We start from the raw sequence: 24,673 nt of genomic DNA, 5'->3' as shown, positions 1-24,673 counted from the left end.
TAGTCAATGAGTCCTAACACTGGGTGGTAACTCATGGCAACAGGGGAGACAGAGAAGACAGCAGGCTAGATACAAATAGCAGTCCATCTTGCTATTCAGAATCAGAAGAAACAGCACTACAGAAGGAAAAAAAAAAAAACCACACACACACACACAAAAAAAAATCCCAACAGAATGGTAATGAACCTGCCAGAAAATACAATTGGACCACTGCAATGAAAGGTTTATATTATAATGCTTACGTCTCCCCCACAACCTTTGTGCTCTTCCTTTTAATTAAAGGAAAATCTAAGGCATAAAGTATGGACCATTTCAGTTTAGCTACTTCATTTCCATTTTGGAGCTCTGAACCTCTTCTTACTAAAGATAAAAAAAAAAAAAAAAAAAAAAAAAGTAAATATTGCCCTTACCGACTGCACAATAGATCGGGCATCCTCTTCACTGCAGCAAAATGGGCTACCACTCACCAGAACATTTGTGCTGAGAAATAAAATTAATAACATGTTTATCAATCACCAGAAAAGAGACAGATAACTGATTAAGGATCCATGGGGGAAAAAACCCACCTCCATACAAACAGTTCAGAAGTGTCTATCTGTCCAGAAATGAGAAAGTCAAAAACAAAGTAATGAGCAATGTTGGAAGGAACTAGGGGGATGTTCTTTGTTTCTGTGGGATTAGGTTGGGGGGGGGGAGGGAGTCGTTTTCATTTTTATGCAGATTTTCTTCATTAACATAAGCAGTACTCACACACTCCGCTTCTGGCAGCTAACTTGGGTACAATGCAAAGAACCACAGCTCAGAATCTAAATCTACCCAAAGGTCAACAAAGAGAACAGGCATTCCTTGAGGGAGTTACCTCACTGGCTAGTATGGATAGCACAAATATTCCCCATGTCTCTTGTGCTTTAAAGGATGGCAGATTCTACATGCATACAGAGACAGGCAGGCCACTCTTGGTTTGCAGTAACCTACTTGCACCCTGAAGCATGGACAGGAAGAAAAGAAAACCCAGATAAAAATTCTGCTCTTACATCAAGCAACCTGTACTGCTTCCACAAAGCGCAGAGAAATTTAGTGTCAGTCTTCCTGCAGACTATGAATCCGTACCCTTTTATACCAAAATGAGTTTGGTCATGAGTTTTTAAGGTTCTACACAATTCTTCAAAGCAAGACTTTTTTTTTTTTTAATGGTACTAACATGTAGCTCAAAGTGCTTCTGAAATGATGAAAACAAGTTTGAATATAATCCTGTAATATTTTTGTAATGTTATACTAAAATTATTAACCTGTCCAACTCTTGAATTTGTTCAGTTAGCCCCAAGCAAGAGAGAGGAAGTCGTATTTCCCCAAGAAAGTACAAGACGACAGTGACTACGTGAGCACAGCCTTTGCTTTCCGATTCAGCTAATGTGAAGCTGCAGCCCTTGGATGGCACCAGGCAAACACAGCTGCCTGCTCCTCAGGGCATCTGCTGCCAGAACTGCCAATGCAAACCAGTTCAGAGTTTAATAAAGTCCATTTTAATTTAGATAAGGCCAAAGGTTGGTAATGAACAGTAATTCAGCATTCTGGAGAATAAATGTAAAAATTTATAGAATCTTAAGTGGAAAAGGAATTGATACCACAGTAACACAGCACTGAAAGGATGAAATAAACAGTGACAAGAAGACTAATCAGGATTTGTGTGGGATATAGAGATTCTCCTCAAATGATCCCAAACACACCTTCTGCGGCTGTCACTAGAAAGTTTAAGTAGTCTACATAATTTTTGTATAATCAATATATTTTTGAATCACTTACTAACAAACTATTATTATACAAGGTATAATTATCACAGTTAATTATTAATTAATTATCAATCTTAAAAACATGAATATTCCTGTCACCTCAAAGCAAAAAGTCCAAGCAGCTCATGCACAGCTGCCCCATGTTAAACACCAACACTACTAGCACAATACAAAGAAGAAATATTCAACTGAACACTTACCATTTAATAGAACCTCCATCAGCTTTTTTATGAATCAAAGCTTTCCAGTATTCATGGGTGGATTTAACAACTTCAACAGCAAAATCCTAGTTTATATGAAGGAAAAGCTTTTAGATTTAAAAGGCTATTAAACAGAAAAAAAACCCACAGAACTAGTTTATTAAAACACTGTTTCACGTGTTATATTTTCTGAAAATTTAATGAGGCCTCAAAGGAGATCCCTTAAAATAACACCATTTTTATGAAAAGAAACAAACTTCACTATCTGTCAAATACACTGGGAACATATTCAGGACATTCCCTCAGTCCGCAGCCAGAAAACTGGAAGGCTACACGAAAAAAAAAATGCAATCAGCACTACGTACTAAACAGACACCTACATCTACAGATAACTGTACCAGGTCCTAAGCAGGACAAAGCGTATGAGCCTGACTCCTCTGTTGTATGTGCACATCAGGATCAGAGTTAATGCCAAAATGTGCCTTTAGCTCATTAATTGCTAAATCACACAAGCAATTGCAACAATGTAACATCAGCTGCTTAACAGGATTCTTTTTGTTGTTTAAAAACAAAAATATGAGAGGAGGTGGCTTAAAAAAACACAAACAAAAACCCTCAGTGTCCAGATGATGATATCTAGATTGGCTTGCAAAAAGCTGCCAACGGAACATTCACATTTCCTAACAAGGAGCGACTTGGCAAAATGCCACCAGAACATTGTGAACTTCACCAGAGCTGCTGGAACACAGCCACAGCTGCCTCACCACATCCTGGGTCTCCAGAAATGCTTGAGAAGTATCCAAGTGCTCCAAACTGGTTATGTCAGGTTCTTTACAGTTTCAAGCCTGAACTCCAAGACTTGACTACATCCCTGTTAAACTGTTGCTATGGTAGAACTATGGAGCAAGAAAATCAGGAAGAGCAATGACAGAGAATGAGGAACAGAATATCAGACTATCCAGCCTTACAATCCTAGGTTCGGTTGATTTAAAATACAGTTTTAGCACAGAAGGGAGCTGTGCTAAAGGGATCTCTTTAACCAGGCAAAAAAATGTAAAATTGCCTGCGCTGGTTAGAAGGCATTTTACAAGTCCGAAAAGCACACTGCAAGGCAGAACTAGCTGACACATGGGCATCATTCATTAGGAACTTACGATTCTCCACCAGAAGAAGCACACAGAGTGCACGATATATGATTTGCAAAGTATTCTTACTCAAATCAAACTCAATTTCCTCTGGAAAAGTCCAGGGAAAGCCTTGCTTCAGCAAAGTCTACTCTCAGGCCCACTCTCCTTTCAAACACTGGCCATTTTTGCTGCAGGATGTTTAAAAAAACCATTCATTTTTTCTAAATAAGGAAAAAATATTTTTTCAGCCTCCAAGCCAAAAACAGCTCAAATGTTCTTGTATAAAATTACTAGGAAAAAGTATACCTTGAGCAAATACCAAATATGGAAAAATCTGCAACCTATTGTCTTTCTTAAAGTGCACAGCCTTGAAAAATGTCACAAAAATTTATCAATCAAGATTGAAAAAGAAGAAAAAAAATGAAAAAACAGTCTGCTTGTTCCTCTCACAGACAGAAATGAAAATATAGTAACAAGTATTGCAAACGCAGTATCTTCAGGATCGAGACCAAATGATATTACTGACTTCCTTTAATACCACATTTATTTCCCCTGAATAAAATTAAATATACCAAAAATTATTTATTATTGCCTGCATATACTATATTCAAAGATCCCTCATATAAAAATTCTTTATGCTAAAGCTCCTCTTCCTTTACAAGAAATTCCAAAAATTCTAAGGTGGAGCAAGGCTGCCATATGACAGCAAGATACATCTTTAATTTTGCATCATCTTCACCTTGTCTTTAAATTCTCCATTAAAAGCGAACTGATTTTCCGGTTTACCATCTGGGATCTTATATGATTGGAACCAGTCAATCGTAGCCTCAAGGTAACCTGGTTTGTGCTTCCTGACATCATCAATATCTGTTGATATCAAAAAAGAGGAGGAGAGGTAATTTTTACTCATAGATTCGGTAACAGTTGATTTCGCTGAATACTTTCAAAATCATCAGGGGAACATTACTTTATTGCATCAGCTGCCATAGTTAATATTTTATGATTTCAACACCACATTGAACAGGTAAAACAGTTGCCTTCTGGTCTTCATTAATTAAGACCCAAAGGGACAATGAATAAAAAGACCATACTTTTATGAAAAGAGAAGAACAAAATTCCATGTTTATAGGGTTTCATTTCAGTATGCACCTCTTGCAATACTTAGATTATTCCACAAGACTTATTCTTCAACAACTGTAGGCACTACAGGAATTTTTTTTATAATGAAATAATAGCTAGTAAAAACAATTTCAACACATGGATTTTAAACCACTATCTCAAAACAAAGTATAGGCTTGACTTCTCAAATTTGTATTAAAGGCATCCCTTCACTCTCATTATTTCCAAATTCAACCCATTAGATACAAGACAGGCACACACCAGGCATTCTGAACACTAACTCTGCTGCTAACCCTGTATTATCTACATACTTGTAGTGACAAGCCAGTTCCCAGTTCTACCCTTGCCTCTGCAGCCCTGCTGTGCAATGTGGAGGAGGACCCAAGGAGGAACGCACGTCATTTGCAGAGCACCCTTTAGAGACAGAGATGAACACTGCCCCTGTAGACACAGAGATTAAGAACAGGAAGGCTCTATTCTACAAGACTGGCACCCTTCTCTTTCCATCTATTTGTCTCCTACAGCCCCTCCGGACAGAAATCGGAGCTTTTTGCCCCCCTTCCCCTCCCTTTTTTTTTTAAATCACTGTGCTTCCTCTGTACACAGTCTTCCTGCTATTTCATGACTTCTCTGCCCAGGCCACCTTCTGTAGTGTTACTCTTTTCTCTGTGTTTTCTAAGTCATTTGCTTGTTTCTCCCCTCCTGCTTCCCTGACATCTTATCCTAGCTGTCTGTCTCTCTCACTCTGTCCATCCTGTCTGGCTATTCTGTTTTCTTCCCCCCCCCCCCCCCCCCCCCCCGTAGATGGGTCTCATTCACAGGCACCTCCCAGCCAGCAATGACTGCTGATGGACACGCTTCTGTTTACTCAGTCAAAGGTGCTTTGTCTATGGGATTAACTCCTAGTCATGTCCTTTCCAGTTTTAAGTAACTAGAGTATCTTTCTAAAGTCTAGTCCATTAACCTGAAAAAAAAAAAAAAAAAAAGAGAGAGAGAGAAAGGAAAAACAGAAACAAGAGAAACTACAGACCATTCAATTCTCTACAGACCACTGAGAGTTAACATGTGGACCAAACCCTAAGACTAAACCTGTAAAAGATAGGCAAAGTGTTCACAGGCATCTGATAAGTGCCACTCCCAAATTCCACTGGATCATATACTACCCAAAGAATAAAATATAAAACCTTGAAGAACCCTATGTAAATTTTTGCTTCTGCATGCACTTAATAGGCCTACGTGTTTATGGACTCAAAGTAAAACACATTTTGAACTTGGCTGCTGGCCATCTGCCTGTAGAAAATTAGGGAGTTTCACTGGCAGAATCCCCAGGGGAGAGAGACGGTGGGGGGGGGAGGGAGGAAGCATGGGCAGGTAAGGCTGGGCTGGAAGTAGATCTTCCTGAAACATAAGGGTAAAAGGACAAGAAGCCTTTTACAGGGGTAGGTGGATGGGTGAGATGGACCAAGAAGGAATGATTTAAGAAAGAGCGGAGTTTTGGTTGGAAGTGGGATGCTTTATTTGAGCAATATAAAACTGTAACTATAATTAATATTGGTTTCAGTACTCCAGTACATCATCCTGTTCTCTTTGAGCAAGGGAATACCCCTCCTCCCATCCTGAGCCCATGTGATCTCCTTTTGTGGGGGATCAAATCTGCAATTTCTATCACTTCTTAAAGAGACAGTATGGCAAATCTCTTCAGGTTATAAAGCAAACCAGGCTGCAGCAATTTCCTTGGCTCCCAATGGTGGATGAACTCCAGGCCTACATCTCTAGACAATGCTCAAATTCAAGCAGACTTTCTCAGACTGCTGCTCTTTTTCTGGTTCCTGTCCCAGCAGATCTCTCAACTAAAGCTTCTTCACCATTCCTCTTCCTTGGCTATATGTCTCCTATTTCCCTAAAAACTGTTCATCAGGAGGGCTTCACCAAAAGACATTTGAGCCCCTCCTCATCTGGCATTCCTTATATACGTTTCTTTTAAAGACCCAAATGCTAGAATAAACTTTGGCAGGCTCTTATTACCTTCTTAAAATAGGAAAGGCCTCCTTCATAAACAAAATCATTTCTGAGAATCTCATATTCTGATAATCTCCTGGAAAATACCTGGCCTGTGACTGACTGCACAGACCCAGGCTACAGCATTAGAAGGCCCAAAAGTACTGTCTGCTGTATATTCTGGTTTTGAGGACTGGAGAAGGGGTACAGCAGTTGCTTGTTTTTCCCTTCCCATGCTTCACTTAACTGTTCTTTATTATGAAAGAGAATTACAGGGCATCAAATGAAGCTTACACTGTTGATTAAAAAAAATTATAATGAGAGTTGGGGGTCAAGTAGCAGGAAAAAGTGCAACAACAACAACAACAATTAATCCTGTTGCTGTGGACTCAGCACACTGCACAAAAATCTAAGAAAAATAGCAGCTTTCACATCACTCAATAGCTACCTCTTCAGTTTATTAAAAGGCATCATAGAAAAGCTTGAAAGACAAGCTTCCTCCAATTTTTTTGAAATTTAAACAATAGCTTAGGAGTTTCAAGGGGAGGAAGAAAAAAATATCCTCAGAGAATAGAAGAGGAAGCAAATAAAGGTAAAAGCAAAGATAGTGGTAAGCAGTACATTGATTTAATGCACTAATATCTGTAGGAGTTAATCTCATATTACAAGGAAGATATGAACAAAGAGGAGTCTTCTCCACAGCAGACACAGCTTTCTGACTCTGACTGTGACTGCTTACCTTCCCTTAGAGCTATGTATTCACTCCAGTGTCAAAAGGGACTAAGCATGTATGGAAGTTACAAGCACATACCGGGTCTAACATGATTCTATCTCTGCAAACAACCCCTGCACACAGGGACAGGGAACAGAAAGGTCAGGCTACTGCAGCTAACACGGTGTCGGCGTGTATCCACTGAGCTCTAGGTGGTAATTTCCCTATATTACCTACAGGCAACTAGAGATCCAAGTTTTCTAGGTACCAAAGTTATGCACCAAGGGTTAAGTAAGAAGAGCTGGCTATCACATTATGGGTTGCAGTTTAGTCTCAATAAGGAAAATCTCTAGAGGCTGGCACAAACAACTGCTGCTAGCTTTCTGTCAAGGGAGTGAGCCAATGCAAATGCAGCTCCCAATTCTATCAGGCCTTACAAAAGGGAGCGACAAAAACATTTGTACAGAACTACCATTTTTAGTACAACAGATGCTTCTTCTTGCAAGCAAAGCTAAAACAACATGCTTGCAGCAAGCTTTCTAAACAAGGTCTGTGGGAAGAGAGGACATATGTTTTTAATAACATCCTATAAACATTTACAGGAAGCAGCAGCTACATTCCATATAAAGGCATTTGGTGTATTTTGTGCAGCATGGTGTGAGGGGGTAGGAGTGGAGCCCTAATACAGATAATTAATTTCTTCATATTGAAAGCTTACACAAATCCGTAACAAAGGATTTCAGGGCCTTTGCTGTTGCTCTGCATATAAATACACTCACATGCAAGCGTGTAAAACAATATATGGTACAAAGTGCGTGATTTTATGGTACAAAACGTGCTTTATTTTGCCATTTAGGGTGTGATCACATAACTCAAAAAGCCAGTCTTGAGTGGCACATGGGGAAAGAAGCGTAACAATATAGCACAGTTAACTGTATCAGTGCTAGCAAATGGTAGTGCAAAAAAGCCACTTGAAATCGCTGACTTCTGTTTAATATATCCAGACATCTTTCCAGTGAGCAATAGCATTAAACGACTGCTAAATTCCCAAGTTAGAAAATGACCTGGAGAATGCCATCTTTGCCCAGCTTACATGATTTGCCCGATTTGCTTAAGGAAGGTAAGATGATCTTTTGAGTGCCAGACTTTTCTTAAGTTGCTTCAAACATACTTCCTACTTCCATTGCAGGTCACTTTCAAAAATTCTTATCAACATAAAGATGATGTTTAAGTTCAGACCAAATGACAACATCAAAACACTGTTCAGCCTTTTAGAGTTCCCTTGTAAAGTACACAGATATATCTGTGAATTCCAATTTACTAAATTCACTTCAAATTAGGAGATAAGCAGAAAGGAAGCTTTCCTACTCCTAGAATTTGCTTCTTCCCTTGGCCAATGTTGCATTAAAAAAAAAAAGAAAAGAAAAAAAAGGCCATGAAATATTATACTGCCAAGATTTCTATTTCAGAGTACAAGGAGATTTTAGGCCCTTTCCCAGACCTGCTTGGTCTGAAGCCATTTTGGTGGTCTGCTAATAGCCACCTGGCTAGCAGATGCTGAGCAGAAAGACAACTCAGTGGTTTTCAGGTAGCTATAAACGCAGATCTTACTGAAACAGATAAATCTGAAAACAGCCAGTTTTATAAGAGAACCTCTTATACACACACTTACATCTGATGTACAGCTTGTATTTAGAGAAAGATTGTTCCCACACCCACTGATATTAAGAGCTATAATTTCAAACAGATTACTTTGTAAAACTCAGTCCAAAAAAACACTAGCCCCTGCTATTCCTACTCATGATGCAGTTCCCACTTGAATAGATTCTGAGCACCACTGATCGTTTCTGGGTATTATAACCATAAACTACAGTTTCTCATTGTTCTGTACAAAAGAGGGAGTTCTAGGCAGGGTTTCCAATTTAAACCAGTATTTATCAATAAGCACCTGCAGGACACAGTACTGTGGAGTGCTGTGAACAAACAAAGAGAATTGCTCAAAACTTGAAACTACTCAGTTTTAAGTTCTTTGAAGTCTCAGAAAATCAATTGCACTTATGAGAATAATCACAATCCCATAAGGAGAATATACAGAGTACCTGGGGTGTGCTTAAAGCAGCAAGAGGAATTAACACACTGCGCAGGCTCAGGCTGGGCTTTTCAAGTAATCACCACTCTGGTGCCTCAGAATTATCTTTTCCGAACATTCGCTGAGGCTGTGCACACACTGAGCTGAAAGCAAATGTGATGATTCTCAGACCAATTGGAAATGTTCAACAAATGATACAAAAATGACCAGACAGACTTAGAAGGCAATGCTTAGCCTCTTCTTTCCTTAGCAGCCCACTACTGTAACATAGCAGCATTTCAGTTAAGGGAGATACCAGTTTTATTTACAACTGCTGTCCCTTTATGCTGAAATAATTAACATCTCTGTGAAAGGTGGTGGGGGGGAACAAGTATAAAAGGACATATTGTACCACATATTCCAACAGATTTGTTTGTTTTCAGAATGGATGAGGACTGCTGTTAGACACTGCAGGCTACAGTCATGTTTTGTTGTAGCAGATGGGGGACACTTTTTTTTTTTTAATCCTGGACTGCAACTCCAATCCCAAAGGGAAATTATGTTAAATCAGAGAAATATTTCTCCACTTCTCTAACTCTCAGGAGGACAGCTCTCCAAGTTTTGCAGCTATTCTCTGATGAGAAAGGATGCACAAAGATATCAACTACAGGCAAGAGTCTGTATTTGCTTCTTAGAAGACTTTAAAAAAAATCTCTTACTCCATTCCCAAATATATGAAAGCTCTGTCATAGCTGACACAAATCAGTCACTGACAACCAAAAATACGTAACTTGAGAAAAAGATATTTCAAATGGAGCTACTTAACTCAGTGGCATAAAGTACCCCAGTTTTGCCCCTTCTTAACTGGACTTCTTTTTAAACTCTCCCACAGTTTTCTGATCAAAGTCTCTCAAATTATTAAGGAAAAAAAGGTAAGAGGTAAACAGAAGACAACACTGTCCAGAAACAAAGCATTAATTACTTGTCTTTTAACAACTGACACTTACAGCACAACCCACTGTACATCGTGGAGAGGTTTAAATTGATATTAGCATTAAGAGCAAACTATTACTTACTATTTTCTTAAGCTGAACTTCTTAATCTCTAACTGTCAAAGTAGTTAAAGTGTCAAACACTATGCAGCAATTTCACCAGCCCAGTGTTTTTAATCAGCATCACCCCCAAGAGTTTCCTTTTCCTCATTTCTTCTTCTCCCCTTCTTCCCCTACAAGTCAAGTATTCTCCATTTCAGAGCAACCTGCAAGAAAACTGAGAATGGGAAGGCTAGTCCAGTGACATACTTACTGTACATTCAGTAACTAGGAAAAAGCCTCAATGGCTGAGAAACTTAATCCCTCAAAAATTACTCAATAACCCTCATCTTACAAAAACAAGTGCTCCTTGCCAACAAAGAATGGGCCCTGATCTTACAAATCTGAGGCTACAGAAGATTTTGGTCTCACAACAATCATTTTTAGACAAATTTCCTCACTTAATTCCCATGATTCCCAGTGAAGTTATCTTTGAGAAAGTGAAGCTCTGTTTACTGAGAGAGAAGAGTTGCACTTTTTTTGTGCTATAAAAACCTTACTCTCTCCAGGCTTCTTCTGAAAGGACACTCTGAAAGCAGAATAAGATACCTCACACTGAATTTACACTGCTGCACACAGACAGTAGCACAAAAGCACAGTAGCACAGAACTACTTGATTCCACTTGTATACAAAAAGCATGGTCTCAAGGAGGACAACTCCGCAAAAGATACTTCATGCTGCACAGCTGGCAATCAGCAAGGCTGGTATTCATAGTCATCTGCATTAGCAGTTTGCTTTGCAAACTTGCAAGTTAAAAACTGAAACCAAAATGTTCATATCAGGCAACAATCCCTGGAAGTAAACCAGCTACAAGTGGCAAAACACTGGAAATGTTCAGCCCATCTAAGAATACAAGATGATGCTACAAAAAATAAAAAGGAATCTTCAACAAGGAAGATGAGCAGTGTGCTACATCACCTGAGTAGATAAATACACGCTCTCACAATGCTTGGAACTGTCAACAGTCACTTTCTAAGATGGTTGTGTTCCAAAAAAATCAAAACACTTTCTGCATGACAGGCCCTCTTGAAAATCCAAGTGAACCTTTCCAAGAGCTCTATGTAAAGATACATATGCCCTCCTTGACAAAAACACCTGAGTTCATACCGTGAAAAGAGAAAAGCCTTGTCTCTTGCTGTCTGTCTCTTATCCTGTGTGTTCCAAAGTAAGATAACATTCTGTTGTGCAGGTTGCTGACATAATTTGTATTATGAAAGGTAAAGATACTTGCCATGGATTTTCGGGGCTTCTGGGTCATCCACACTGATAGCAATTATCTTCCAGTCTGTCTCTCCTTCATCAATAAGAGCTAAAACTCCCAAGACCTTCACCTGAACAACCTCACCAGATGACCGAATCTGAAACACAGCATAACCTCACAGATTGGGGAAAAAAGCCACATGGAATTTCTGTTTTACCTTATAGACAAAACAATTTCATTACCTTTTTGACCAACAGTTAGCAGAACTGCAGAACAGATCTGTAAACCCAATACATATCATTCGATGTTACTTGCCTTTCTTCTACCACCACTCCCCAACTCTCAATTCTCTGGTCAGCATTTATTCAAGGAGAAACATGCTAGAGAAAATCTTTTATTCTCTTCTACTCTAGTTCCCCCACACTTTTTCTATCTTTACTCCAATCCGCAAGTCAAAGATATCTCTTACTCGTTTTCTAATTCCTTATTCCCACCTTCTGATTCTCTCAACTCTTGGTCTTCATTTTTCTCTTACTGCTCCTTCCTCTATACTCCAACATATACGTACGCCCATCCTTTCCTAAAAATATTAGTGCATCTCTTCTCCTTGTTTTCCTCAGAACCTTGTCTCTACGAGATGATATTCCTCTTCTAACTGCTTCTGGATCTCTAGAAATTCAGGCTTAGGCTCCTTTATGCAAAAGGAGGCACCTTTGCTTTCTTAAAATAGCCCCAGATATGCTTCCTACAAACTCATCCAGTTCATAACCCCATCTTTGATACTATGGAGGTCTGTTCCATTCTCTACTCCCTCTAGGTCTGTAGGATTTTATTCTTCCACTGAGCTAAACCGCTCTCTGATTCCTAATACTCAAAATCCTGTTTGCAGTATCTTTTTCATCCACCTACTTCATACCCTGTAATTCTGCAAGGGGATCCCGTCTCCTCCACTACAGGAAGAAGTCTATTTGCATTTGTACCTACGAGAAAATTCTCAAACCTATTTCCTTTGTAGATCTGCTCTTGTAATTTTACATGATGTCACATTACCTTATCTTTCAAGAAACCTACTTTTAACTCTAGTGCTACTTATAGGGGAAAAAAGAAAAGTAGTCTTTTTTCTTCTCTCAAATCATAACCCTCTCCTTCCTCATCCAAAACTCACCACCCAGCTACAGAACTTTAGGGAGATGTTCCTCACCTTCCCCTCTATCCAGTATCCAGACTTTATCAAATCCTGCTTTTTTTCTTCTCTAAAAATCCACATTTTCTTATCTATTCCCTCCCCAGATCTTCTGTTACTGCTTTTGCCATTCTGTCTTGTTTCCCATCTGCCCTTCTCTTCCAAAAGCAGTTAGCAAATTATTAAAATAATCTTGATAAATTAAATTAGTAAAGATGACAAACCTTTGAACCTATTTCACAAACATCAATAGGATCATTATCCCCACAACATCCTGTAATTTTATCTGTGTGGCTTGGATCTTCCCAGGTCTGTTAAAGCAAAGAAAAATATAAGTTAACAACCATTCTAAAATTACAATCCCTCTAACCACTAAACTACCAAAATTAATAAAAACACAAGTAAAAAACACTCTGCTTTCTGAAAAGTCTTGCTCCACAGAGGAAAAAAGAAAGAAAGAAAGAAAAAGAAGAGAAAAGAAAAAGCAGAAATGGTAAGGCTGGGTATACTGTAACAAAACTACCAGCTGCATCGAAGATACAACATACAGGTTTTATCAATTTGCAGTGATCAAGGTGTCAGAGGACCCTGAACATGTATTATTCCGGTTACTACTGCTTGCAGGATTAAGCAAGGATATTCCAGAATATTTAGTGTATTCTTTTGGTATACTTGCACTAATATAAGTTGCTTTCGAAACCATCCAGGCTTTGAGCTGACCAAGCTTCCAGGTATGCAATTACTGGCAACCAACCACCTCTTTAAGGTTTTGAAATTTAGCTATGAAATATTTCTGAATACAAAGATGCACACATACCCAAGAATAGCCAGTAGCTCAAGACTGAAGAAGCTTCCCTGGGACGTAGGTTAAAATCCTTGCTTTGAGTTCTGTTTTAGCAATTAGTCATTGGCCTTTTTTTTTTTTTTTTTTTTTTGCGGGGGGGGGGTTGTTTTGTTTGAGTTTTTTTTTTTTTTTTGTCTTTTACTGGCTTGGGATGAAAAACTTCATCCTAGAGTTGAAAAATTACTCCAGTAAGAATTTTGAGATCAATGAAGTTTTGCTGAAAGTGTGTCAGAAAGTTTTATTCCAAGGAGCTAGACTGTTAGTTCCTCTTGTCCACAGTCAAGCCTCCACCTAAATCTCATTTTTGAAAACTGGAGTTACACTGAAAGGCAAAACCATAAAAAGCAAGTGATAAGGTATTTAGGTAGCAGCATCATTATCAATAATTACTTAAGTGGAATCAAAAGAGAATTTGAATGTAAAACTTATTTTTCAATATTCTTCCAAAGCACTTTTTTTATTTAAGGTCGCATTTTAGATAAATACTGGTGTACGAGCACTAGAACACTAGTGATCCTCTCACTGAAGCAGATCCCTCAAGTAGCTTTCATAAGGACAGATGGATGGTTAACTAGGAACGCAGTGACCTCCAGACTATATTGCAGCAGCTCCTGAAATAATGACAGTCCTACTGTCTTTTTTTCCTTCTCTGTTCCACAGCATAAAATAGCAATGCCAGTAAAATCTGCAGCAAATATGTATCTTTTAGCCATATACCACAGCTAAACTTCTGGCAACTGCTGATTTTGATGACAAATCTTTCTGTGATAATGGAGACATTTAACTGGATCAGTCTCAGAGTTTGTGACAGCTGCTACTAAGAATCCGGAGTATTGTCTAGACTTTGACAATTGCAGGTGTAATGATCCAAGTGATCTTTTAAAGTTATTACAGAAAAGAATAATGAAAATTACCTCCAGCCCTCTGACTCACAAGGTAACAGGGGGAGTTGAACCTACCGCCTGGGGAAAGTGTCATCAGTTCAAACTACCTCATTTACACATGCAAATGTTCCAATGTTTAATTTTGGCTCTGTTCTAAAGTACAAACAAATTTCCAAACATTAAATGAAACTGTTGGTTCCTAACTATTTCTCTAATTAGAAACTTTTCCTACTGGGACGGCTGACTGGATATGAACTTTATTGCCATACTCCACCACCTACCACAGCATCTCCCCGTCAAGGATTACATATATTAGCATATTTTCAGGAGTAATAATCCATCACTCTACAGACAACAAGTTACCCTTTCTGGCTCTATCGGGTTTTTCAATACTAATTGAACATCAACGTGTTATTCACAGAAATGAAATAACCAAGTTTATAAACTTCCATTATATTCAAAATTTCTGTCATTAGCTGTTTTTTTTTCAGGGCTAAAATGGAAAATCTTAAGTGTGTTATGATCAGAAAAGTCTCATAGTTCGCAAGAAAGTTAAACCAGGCAGTTGGGGTTTAATCTGAAAAAGAATAGCTCTTGAATTCTTGTTTTTTGATACTCAGAAATCCCAATTAACATTTACACTGCAACAAAAAAAGAGCTTAAATGAGTTTAAGAATGCCTTGTTTAAACAGGAAAGCACTACTTGACAAAGTATTCTTGAATGGCAGACCACAACAATTTAATTCTGTCACTACAATACAAAGAGGCAGACAGTGGAAGTTCTAAATTCCTGGATTATTTAACTCCTTCCTGAAACAGAGTGCTTATCTACACTCACATCCAAATTCTGATCAAAATTTATGGCCACAATAAAGCTCTACATTAAAAAAAAATCTAATTTACAAATCTATCAAACAGAGACACCCTTATTCCAACTGATTTGCATTCAGGTAGTATTCAAGATTTACAAGGCAATTTACTTAGAAGACAGAAAAGTTTCACCATTATAAAAAAATGTTACCTGAGGGAGGGCACCATAATTCCATATATAACCCTTGTGAGGAAAGATATTTGCAACATATCGAAGCTTGCCTTTCTTTATATCTTGTTTAATGGGATTCAATGGCTCCTCAGTGGCAATCTAAGCAGATCGTGAAAGACGCAGAGAGAGAGAGAGAAAGAGAGAACTGTAAAATACAAAGCAATTCATTCTGTACCCAACCAGTTAGAAAGCTCCATCTGGGAGTATGTGTTTGTGGTTTGAGGAGTATTAAAAGTGTGATGGCCTCACTGTAAATCTCAAGGGTCACATTCAAATAGCAACTTATTAAGGTTTTAAATAATGTTGTGAAGTATGCAAGGAAGAAAAAAAATGAATCTAGAAAAGAAAGTCATAAATTTGTACGGAGACTGTCATGGTCAAGCATAAATACTGAAGGGAACTTAAGTTAGAAGCTCGTGTACTTTATGAGACAAGTTCAGAGATATAAATGGTAGCATGAGTTCTTCAAACACGGTCTCTGACAGCCATTGCAGAAGTGTTTCATCGTCTTCTCACTCCCCACTCCTTGCTTTCCTAGTGCACACATTCTCTCTCTACATCACCTCTCAGCACACAAATCCTTCTAAGTAAGGACTAGTTGTGCATAGCCACCAAACACCAAATTCATGCAACTTTGGAAAACTGCATTAGGAGAAGACATTTCTACTCCCAAAGGAGCATTCACATAAGGACTAAATCAATTATTGCAGAACAGTTTATCATGGACATCATCCACCACTGAAACCGTACATTAGCTAATTCACTGTAACCATTCTTTTACCACTCCAACACTACAGCACAATTCATGTTATTTTGGCTGTTACTCAAGAACACTCATCTGAATGGCCTCATATTTGTCACAGGCTATGAGCATGGACTGGCTCAGGCGGTTCACAGCTTCGTACTTTGGTTACGAACACCACCAAAGTTAACCCAAAGGAATTGCACTTTTTTGGATCATACCATACTCTCAAAAGCACACAAACAAGCAAATCCTCCCCAAGAGCTGAGGTCCAGGTTCACACATTTCTAGTCTCACAATAGATTCTACCTGCAAGAGAACACCCTGAGCTTTAAGCAAAGACTTCAAATAGCAGGGGTAAAGGTGAACTCTGAGAAAGGAAACTCAGCTTCCACAGTAAGACATCATCTTAAAAATACAAGCTAGTTTTCCAAGATAACTCGATTTCTAGAACAGCCGCCGAGTTGGTAAACAGTTCAAATGGTATTCCAGCATCACAGAAAGAATATAACAAAATTCTAAAATAATAGCTTGGAGAAGTTCTTTTTGGTGTTTTTAGTAATCAAGAGTTAACAGCTCAACCAACTTCCTTAAACGCATCCAATAAACATCCCTAAAATTAATACAAATGTTAGAAAACACAGGAAAAACCCTAGTAAGACCTGTTGTTTTATCAGCACCACAGACTACACATTACTCAGCTTCTGTATTTTAACAGTAGAGGAACAATCCTGTAAACTCTACTTACAGGCTATCTCCTGGCAGGAGCAAGTACTTTCAACCAGTGAACTCTCCAAGTATTTTTTGTCACAAGAAAACAACTTTTCACTTGCCATTCCATTTGCCAGGACTTGGCCTAGCACACTATCATTTATACAGCAGAAATGAGAGGAACTAAATCCTCTGAACTGAATGTTAGATGAGCAAGCAGGCGTCAGAATAAATGTAGGACAATATCCTGAACCCAACACTCTAGGACCCTGTTGCAGGTATTCTGCACTCTGTAGTCAGAGGGCTGTAGAGAGTCATTGCTCATCTGCAGAAAGGAAACAAAATCAGAACCTTAGCATTTTATTTAACCATGAGGAAAATTTCTGTATGCACAACTTCAAATAAATATTTTAACAAAGAACACTTTATGTATTAAGGGTATCCTACATTCTGATTAAACTCTGAAATACTGTAATAGATCAAGTTGCCACAGCTTTCATAAATATTCAAGGATTTTTTTTTCTTAATTACCTCCATTTTTGCGTTTGTCCAACGAGGCACTTCTACAATCATATTAAAGAGTACCTAAAATAAAAACAATGAAAGAATCTGAAACAAAAGTCCACTTGATAATTAATACTCTGCAGCAAGACAAATTCTCTCCTCTATATTTAGCTACAGCGCATGTCAAATCCATTTCATCTGCTTTTATTTTGCTAAGTACAATTAGTCACCAGTTCCTCACAATGATATTCAATCTCCTCAGCCCCTCCTCCTTTTCCCTCCCTCTTTGAGAAGATGAACAACTACAAGATGGGGAAATCCACATGATGCTTTTTATTCTAATCTCAACACCATACTTCTTGTTTAATAAGCCTGTGGAATGATATACTACAAGACAGTGTTGATCTACTAGCCAAAGAGGACTGCATCTTTTTATGAGAAAGTTTCCCTCAAACACTGGAAAGAGTGCTTTTTCCCCCTATTTCAGGATTTCCTCTTCAGTCTCATACATTCTTAAAAACAAACTTACAATATAACCAACCAGTGAGATACCTGATTCTCAATCAAATCTAACTAAAAGGAGCCAAAATGAATTCAAAAGTGATAGCGGAGAAAGGACCTGCACACAGACATCTAATGTTTCCATCAGTCTTTTTCCCACCAGAAACCAACTGAAAACAGTTTTAAGGAAAAAAAGAAATAAACAAACAAACAAAAACTAAAAACAAAAGCAAGTAAGCTTTCAGGCTTTTAGGGGAGGAAAAAAAAAAAAAAGAGTCTAAACTCTTACTGGAGAGGATAAAGTGACATTTTCCAAAGAGAAGAACTATTTGAGCAGCTATCTGTTGCAAGGTTTCTTCTACCTAAACAAAGTTAAGCACTACAAGGGAGGATAGAGTATTAATCAAAATCCGGTCACTAGTCCAATCTATCCAGCAACACCTAAAATCTATTTTCTCCAAGATTACTAAAACAACCCCAAAATATTACATTACCCAGGTACTGTGACAACTCACTACAGCCAAGGAAGTACTGGTATGAAAAATGTTGGTATTAAAAAAGCAACAGTCAAGAAAGGATACACTATATTTTTAAAGAAATTTGAGAAATACAAGGCCAAAGCAACAGAAAAGTTGTATAGACTCTTTAGCTCCATTGCAATTAAGGCACTAACACTCACTTAAATTCTTATGCTTTTGCTCTTTGTAACCTGCATTTACAGCAAACCAATACCACTGCCAGGGACTATGTCACAGTCTAACAAAAGTCATGCCAATGGTTCTATGAACTATCCTCCTCTCCTCAAAACCTGGTAAGACATAACAAGGCAAAGAAAAAGTCTCAGCTATCACTCACTGTTTTTCCCATAAGATAACAAGCTATGTACAATCCTGATAAACACTGAATTCCTAGAACATCTTTTTAAATTTTGTCATCTATAAGTATTGTCTACATACTATAATCAGTGGTATCAAATATATCAAACAAGGAAAAAAGGAGGAAGGGGAGGAAGAAAGGTGCTTCAGATCAGTTTCATAAGGTAGCCCTTACATATAAGAATAGCTGAAATAGAGCAGTAACTGGAAACAGAGCTCAAAGATGTCTACACTAAGGAAGCAGATGCCAAAGGGGTGTGCAGCAGGTAAGGAAGCCAAATAAAGTTTGCATATCTGAAAAACATCTGGGAAAAAAGACTTCTCAGCATTGGAAAGCCAATGCTGACAAGTAGCTCTACGGGAACCGCCAGCAAGTGTTCCAAATTGGTAGCTATAGGCAAAAAACTTAGACTACTCCTGGAATGATACTCAGTGTCTTCCTCTCCACCATATTCCTATGTTTTTGTTGTGAGAGATGCCACTACATATTTGCCTAACTGTATCTAGTGCAATGGCCTCAAGAACCTGCAAATGTTAGTTTTGAACTTTCATTGGTTAGAAGTTAGTCGGGGTTTTCACAAGAACAACTCTCATGGCTAGACGATAGCTACACTGAAGTACATATAATGCTTTTCTCACAAAGAATCATTTGCATTTAACTGAGCTTTAAGACTAGGGCTTTATAATTTGTGGTATCAGTCAAAAGTGATTTGCCAAGAGTCTTAAATGTGACAGCCTGACAGATTAATTCATATGCAAAAAAACCCCAAAGTACTCTCTCTAATGTTAAGCTGCCACAGGCGTTTACAAGAGATTAATAACTTCATGCAGTGCTTACATTTAAAAATAAAAAGTTTATTTATAGGACAATCAGATTTTCACAGTGATGAGGCAGGATTCACTGGAGTGGAAAGGAGAGCACATATTAGATAGTCTGACAGCTGGAAACAGAAACGTATATTTCTATCTTTGTTTTTCCCCCCTTCTTTCCTGTCGTTTCCTTTCCTTGTTCCTTGCCTAAGCAACACCCGAAGATTTTTCCACCATTCTTATTTCCCACGCTTATTTCTTCTGTCCACTTGAATGTTCAGCCCTGGGATCTTTGCTGCAAAACAGTCCTCACCTCAGCTGCAAACAGAAATGCAAATGTCAGACACCATGTGTCTCCCTAGATTACCACCTGCAGATGCTATTGAGTGATTACTTTTACCCAGGCAATGACCTTGATATTTTTAATTATTAAAACAAAAATCCCATCTCACCAAAAACTCAATTTCTACCCCCCTGAAGTAACGGTAAGATTGCTCCAACAGCCCATTTGACACACCTTCTGTAGGAAGAAGAGGAAAACTCCAAAGTTGCCCTTTCATGAGAGATCAGCTATGTGCTTTGGGTAGCTCCCAGACCTTTCTTACCCTCTTTAAAGTTTCTCCCCCCTAACAGTTCTGTTAGGCAGTGAATCCAGTGTTGGCATATGTGCTCTTTCCAGAGTCATAAACCTCTGCCAGGAATAAGAACTGTCTAGAATAATGACAAAAAGATAGTCTTCCAAATAACTACCAGCTATCTAGTAAATTAGTTTACCATTTAACAGCCTCAGTATGATGGCAATCAATAGGCCTGCCTATGAGATAACCGCTTGCCAGAAGTCAAGACTAAATTGAACACTACAAGAACCTAATCCAGAAGGGACTTCACTTCCTGAAGGCAGACTGTGGAACAGGCCAAAGTAGTTCCTGCAGGCTACTCTCATGCTGACCTTGCTGGCTGATGGTTTCTTCAGAGGGACAGTATCCTGGAGCATGAAAGAAAAGATGAAATAGTTTCCTAGATTCAGAAAAAGAGACAGACCCTAACAGCTAGGGGAAGAGACCTAGCAGAGCCCTGAAGGACTTTCAACTCAAAATATTATATAGCTTTATTGACTTAGGGTTAATGTGAACAGAAGGCAGACACTTACGCTCTATTAGACAAGTATACCGAGGAGGTAATGAATAAAAAAAATTGCTCAATGGAACTTAAAAGTTTATTTCTTAAATCCTAAAACCAAGTATGAAAGTAGGCAACAAATGACATTACAAGGAACAAACAATACCTTTAAACAGTAAGGACTTCCAAAGAACTACAGTGTAACTTTACCATATGGGAACATACAGAGAAGGTAAGTGTTTGCTTTACCAGGGCGCTTCCTGCAGCAAGGCTCAGCAATTTATTGCATTCCACTTTAACTGGATATCATTTTTAATTTATTCTAATATCACTTTTGCTGATGTCATTTCACATGGACAAAAAGAGCAGCTTTGTTTTTTTTTAAATCACAGAGAGCTAGAAAGGAATACACTTCAAGATGCTCATACAGCAAATATTCAGAAAAGCAAAGAAAATATAGATTGCTGAATCTAGGTAAGCCATGAGTCAGCATTCTCTCTGCTAAGACCAATGGCCAAAGATAACTGCTGGCTCTACCTGTACAGATTCTTACAAAAGACAGCTCATTCAGATCAGGATATGCTATCACAAACCTGAGTATCACAGGCCAATAGACCTAAGCAAAGCATATTTCTCACATTCTTCCATTTCTGCAACCTTTCTGGATTCCCATTCCCACAAATGGAATGGGAATCCATTTGTGGGAATTTTCTTTCTTGCCTGCCTAACTTTCCCCTTTCTCATTCAACCACTTCCCTTCTCAGTCTTCCCAAGCTCTTGAGCTGGTGCATTTGAGGGGAGGGTTTTGAACAGGTATGATTTTGCACAAAGGTTGCAACAGGTAATGCTCAACTCTGAAGGTTCAGTAAGTTTGAAGCAAAACTAGAGCAACTTGTACAGAGCAAGGGAAGTGACAAAATGAGAGGCAGAAAAAGATACAAAACGAGGAACAGAAAGTCAGTAAGATTTCTTAAAATGACAAACATCGCCACTTTTTAAGTCCTGATTGCCATTCACCATCACCCTTGCATGAGGGGGATAGGAGGTACGCTGAAGCTTACAATTACTTTAGTCATTTTTACAGTAGAGTGCTTTCAGAAAAAAAAAAAAAATAAAGCATTAGAGACAGCATTTGAGAGCTGCTGACCCTCCTCACTGAGAAGCTCTGAACTCACAAGACACAGAAAAAAAAAAAAAAAAGCAGCTACCATTTCCATTTCTTTTCTGTCTGCTCATTTGCAATCTTACAGAGATTCTCACCAGCCATCAACTGAATACAGCAGCATGCACTTGAGGACTAATGAGAATGAAAAGGATGAGCTGCAGTCCACCAGCAGTCTGAACAAAGAACAACGCCTTCAATAACAGAAGTTTAAAAGTGGGGGGGGCAGAGAAAGGGGGGGGGGATGAAAAGAAGCACTGTCATGAAATTCAACCAGAAATAAACAGAGAGGGGCTTGCTTATAACATGAGTCCCATTCCCAACCTAACACTTGCTACAAGGTATTTGCCTATTTGCCTAAGAAAACATCAAAACAGATGCCAGTAACATCTGGAGACCAAATACTCTTTGCCTAAAAGAGAAGTCAATGGAAGTTTTCCAATACAAATTAACAGGCCACATGGGTGTGTGCGTGGGGGTGGGAGGGGTTCAAGGCGGCGTGCAGTGCCCAGCATACACAAAATGCCTACAGCCTTTTCCTGCTGTACTTCCCTCATATTGCACTGGAAAGGAAATCAAGAATACTATGGAAGAGTTTTAACCCACAAGCGTCCTAGAAATAGTGTCAGGCACACTCACTTAAGAGATAAACTAGTTACTGGACATATTAACTCATGAAATTACTCAGCATAGCTTTGACATGGATGAAAATGAAACACTGACTTTCTCAAGTTTTAAGAAATTGTTTCTTTGAAGTTAAGTTCAATCAAATCACTGATACAGCTTTCTCAGCAAAATATCTCTACTCCAATAGATACTAACCCGATTGCTGAGTGAAGATTACTTCCGTCCTTCTCAGCATTTGCTAATCTACATGAGCGCAAAGCAAGATTTATGATAGATCGATTAAAAAAGACTCAAGTTCATGTATCAGGATGAAACCTCCACTGATGGGCAAAAATTTGGAACATGTTACTGCATATGTAATGGACTCATTACAGTCTGGGTGACAATTTCTGAAAAGGGGTCCAACATGACTGCAGAAGGCTACAGAGGCTGTAGTTAACATAGGTTACAAAATTTGCACCTGTAGTATATGGAAAACATTGCCAGTTGCCAGCTTTCCCCCCTCATGAAATGTACTGACTTAATCATAAGACAACTCCAACACCACAGTTTTGAACTCTGTTCCAAGCATGAGGCCCTCTATCAGATCACCTATTCAGACTGCTTGCCCACTCTGATGACCCCTTATATCTCATGTGACTGGCTTATTTATCAGAAGTTTTCGCCTGACAGAGGGAATTCAACTCAAGTCCACAAGGGCATTGCAGTATTGTGCAATCCACAGGACACAACAAAACAAAAGCTGTCCTGTTTCTTTCTTCCTCCCCCTACCGCCTTTTTTTTTTTTTTTTTTTTTTTTTAAACTGCTCTTGTGGGTCTCTGCAAGTTAAAGGAGGATAATCTTGACATGCATGGACAGATTCCTTACTAAGGCCAACATTTTAAATAAAACCTTGTATTCAAGAACACCTGAGTCCTCTGAATGAACTGATATGCGAACATTTCACCAAAGACACGTATAATGACAAGGGGATTAGAAACCTTTTCAGTACAGCAGGGAAGAAACACATCTTGAAAAGGCAGCAATGACCTCTTGGAACCTTCTTCCTGCCACCTGGCTCTGAGACCATATTCAACAATCAGTCTCCAACAGAGTTTTCACTGTAATCACAGGGACAACATCCACTCTCCCAGACAGAGATGTGAAACTTTTGATGCCTTTCATAGAGATTTATTTGGGCAAGAGTGGATTTTGAGTGCTTTCAATGCTTAAGACAAAGCTGAGGTTCAGATTGCAAACCGGCAATAATTTGAGACTAAGGCTAAATATGATTTCTTCCAACATAGTTCCTTCCTGAAGATAGCTTCTCTCAAGTCTTCACACAGTTGAAAAACATCCATGAAAGCCAAAAGATTAGTTGTCAACAGCAGCTGCAAAGCCAGATTTAATTGCGATTTTGGGGAGGTCTACAATGCTGCAAAAAATGGCTGCACTACTGAGAACAGTAATGCCACTTTTCCCTTAGAACTAAGACAAGCTGAAATTGCAAACCAGCTAACATACAGATTTCTAAAATGTGTGCTCCCCTATCCCATTAATGTTGAAAGCTGAAACTCCTGATTTTGAAACCTTCTTTCTTATCATAAATGCCAAGAACAATTTGAAATAGATCAGATAGACTGAAGAGACACATGCAAAATTATCTTCATTTTCCATAGATAAACTGCCATCTTATAAAAAAGATTTTTTGCATAATTTAACACATATTTTTAAGGGGCCATTCACTTGTGGAGACTAAAAAATAATCACTATTCTAAAAGCCTAAGTTTTAAGGATGTGGCTGTGATCATAGGCACCTTTGAATCTTGGCCAAGTTCAGTGCAAGAATCTACTGAACACAAGATATTAACAGTACCTTTTGCATGCCTAGAGGACAGTAAGGAGTACATTGCTTCAAAGGTCTTTATAAACCAATAAATAGCATTAAATTCCCCATTTCTCCCTTCTCTCTTGATTACACCTTCTTCCCCTAAATGCAGAGATGCATTTCTCACCAGGCCAAGATGAGGAGAGCCGCTGAAGAACCCAGTGTAAAAAGAAGGAACACTACTTTCCTGAACACAAAGACCCCTCTATTTTCTCTCTTCTCCCCAGCTCTGAAAGAAGAAAAATGTGTTTTCTAAATTATCTGCCTTCTCGTATTTCACCATCTAAGTAAAAACCAAGCATGGTTGGGAAGCCTACAGTCTACACATTCGTTTGCTTGCTCACATCGCGTGCCCACAAAGATCGGAAAGTACAGCTTCCTTTGCTCTTTTTCTGTGGTTTTATTAAACCACAGTCTACAGCACACTTACAGCAGAAGTTATGTGAAGCAGCCTGGGGTCTCCACTGGCCCAGAGGGCAAGAGCTGCTCAGCCT

The 24,673-nt window shown here is 38.7% G+C and overlaps 1 protein-coding gene across 1 annotated transcript in view; it reads right to left on the bottom strand.

Annotated features, from left to right (window-relative positions):
* The window catches only part of PPA2 (inorganic pyrophosphatase 2), a 35,531-nt gene that overhangs the window by 5,619 nt on the left and 5,239 nt on the right, over nt 1-24,673 (bottom strand). The window contains exons 4-10 of the mRNA XM_062574910.1: nt 17,245-17,298; nt 15,240-15,359; nt 12,715-12,801; nt 11,338-11,464; nt 3,857-3,984; nt 1,991-2,076; nt 411-480 (exon numbers count right to left, since the gene is read on the bottom strand). Coding sequence (XP_062430894.1) covers nt 411-480; nt 1,991-2,076; nt 3,857-3,984; nt 11,338-11,464; nt 12,715-12,801; nt 15,240-15,359; nt 17,245-17,298 — 672 coding nt within the window. The remainder of the gene's footprint in view (nt 1-410; nt 481-1,990; nt 2,077-3,856; nt 3,985-11,337; nt 11,465-12,714; nt 12,802-15,239; nt 15,360-17,244; nt 17,299-24,673) is intronic.

This window comes from Rhea pennata, chromosome 4, assembly GCF_028389875.1.
Source record: "Rhea pennata isolate bPtePen1 chromosome 4, bPtePen1.pri, whole genome shotgun sequence".
NCBI classification, from domain to species: domain Eukaryota; kingdom Metazoa; phylum Chordata; class Aves; order Rheiformes; family Rheidae; genus Rhea; species Rhea pennata.
The sequence above is the reverse complement of the archived record's forward strand: the minus strand, read 5'-3'. Positions and strand labels throughout refer to the sequence as shown.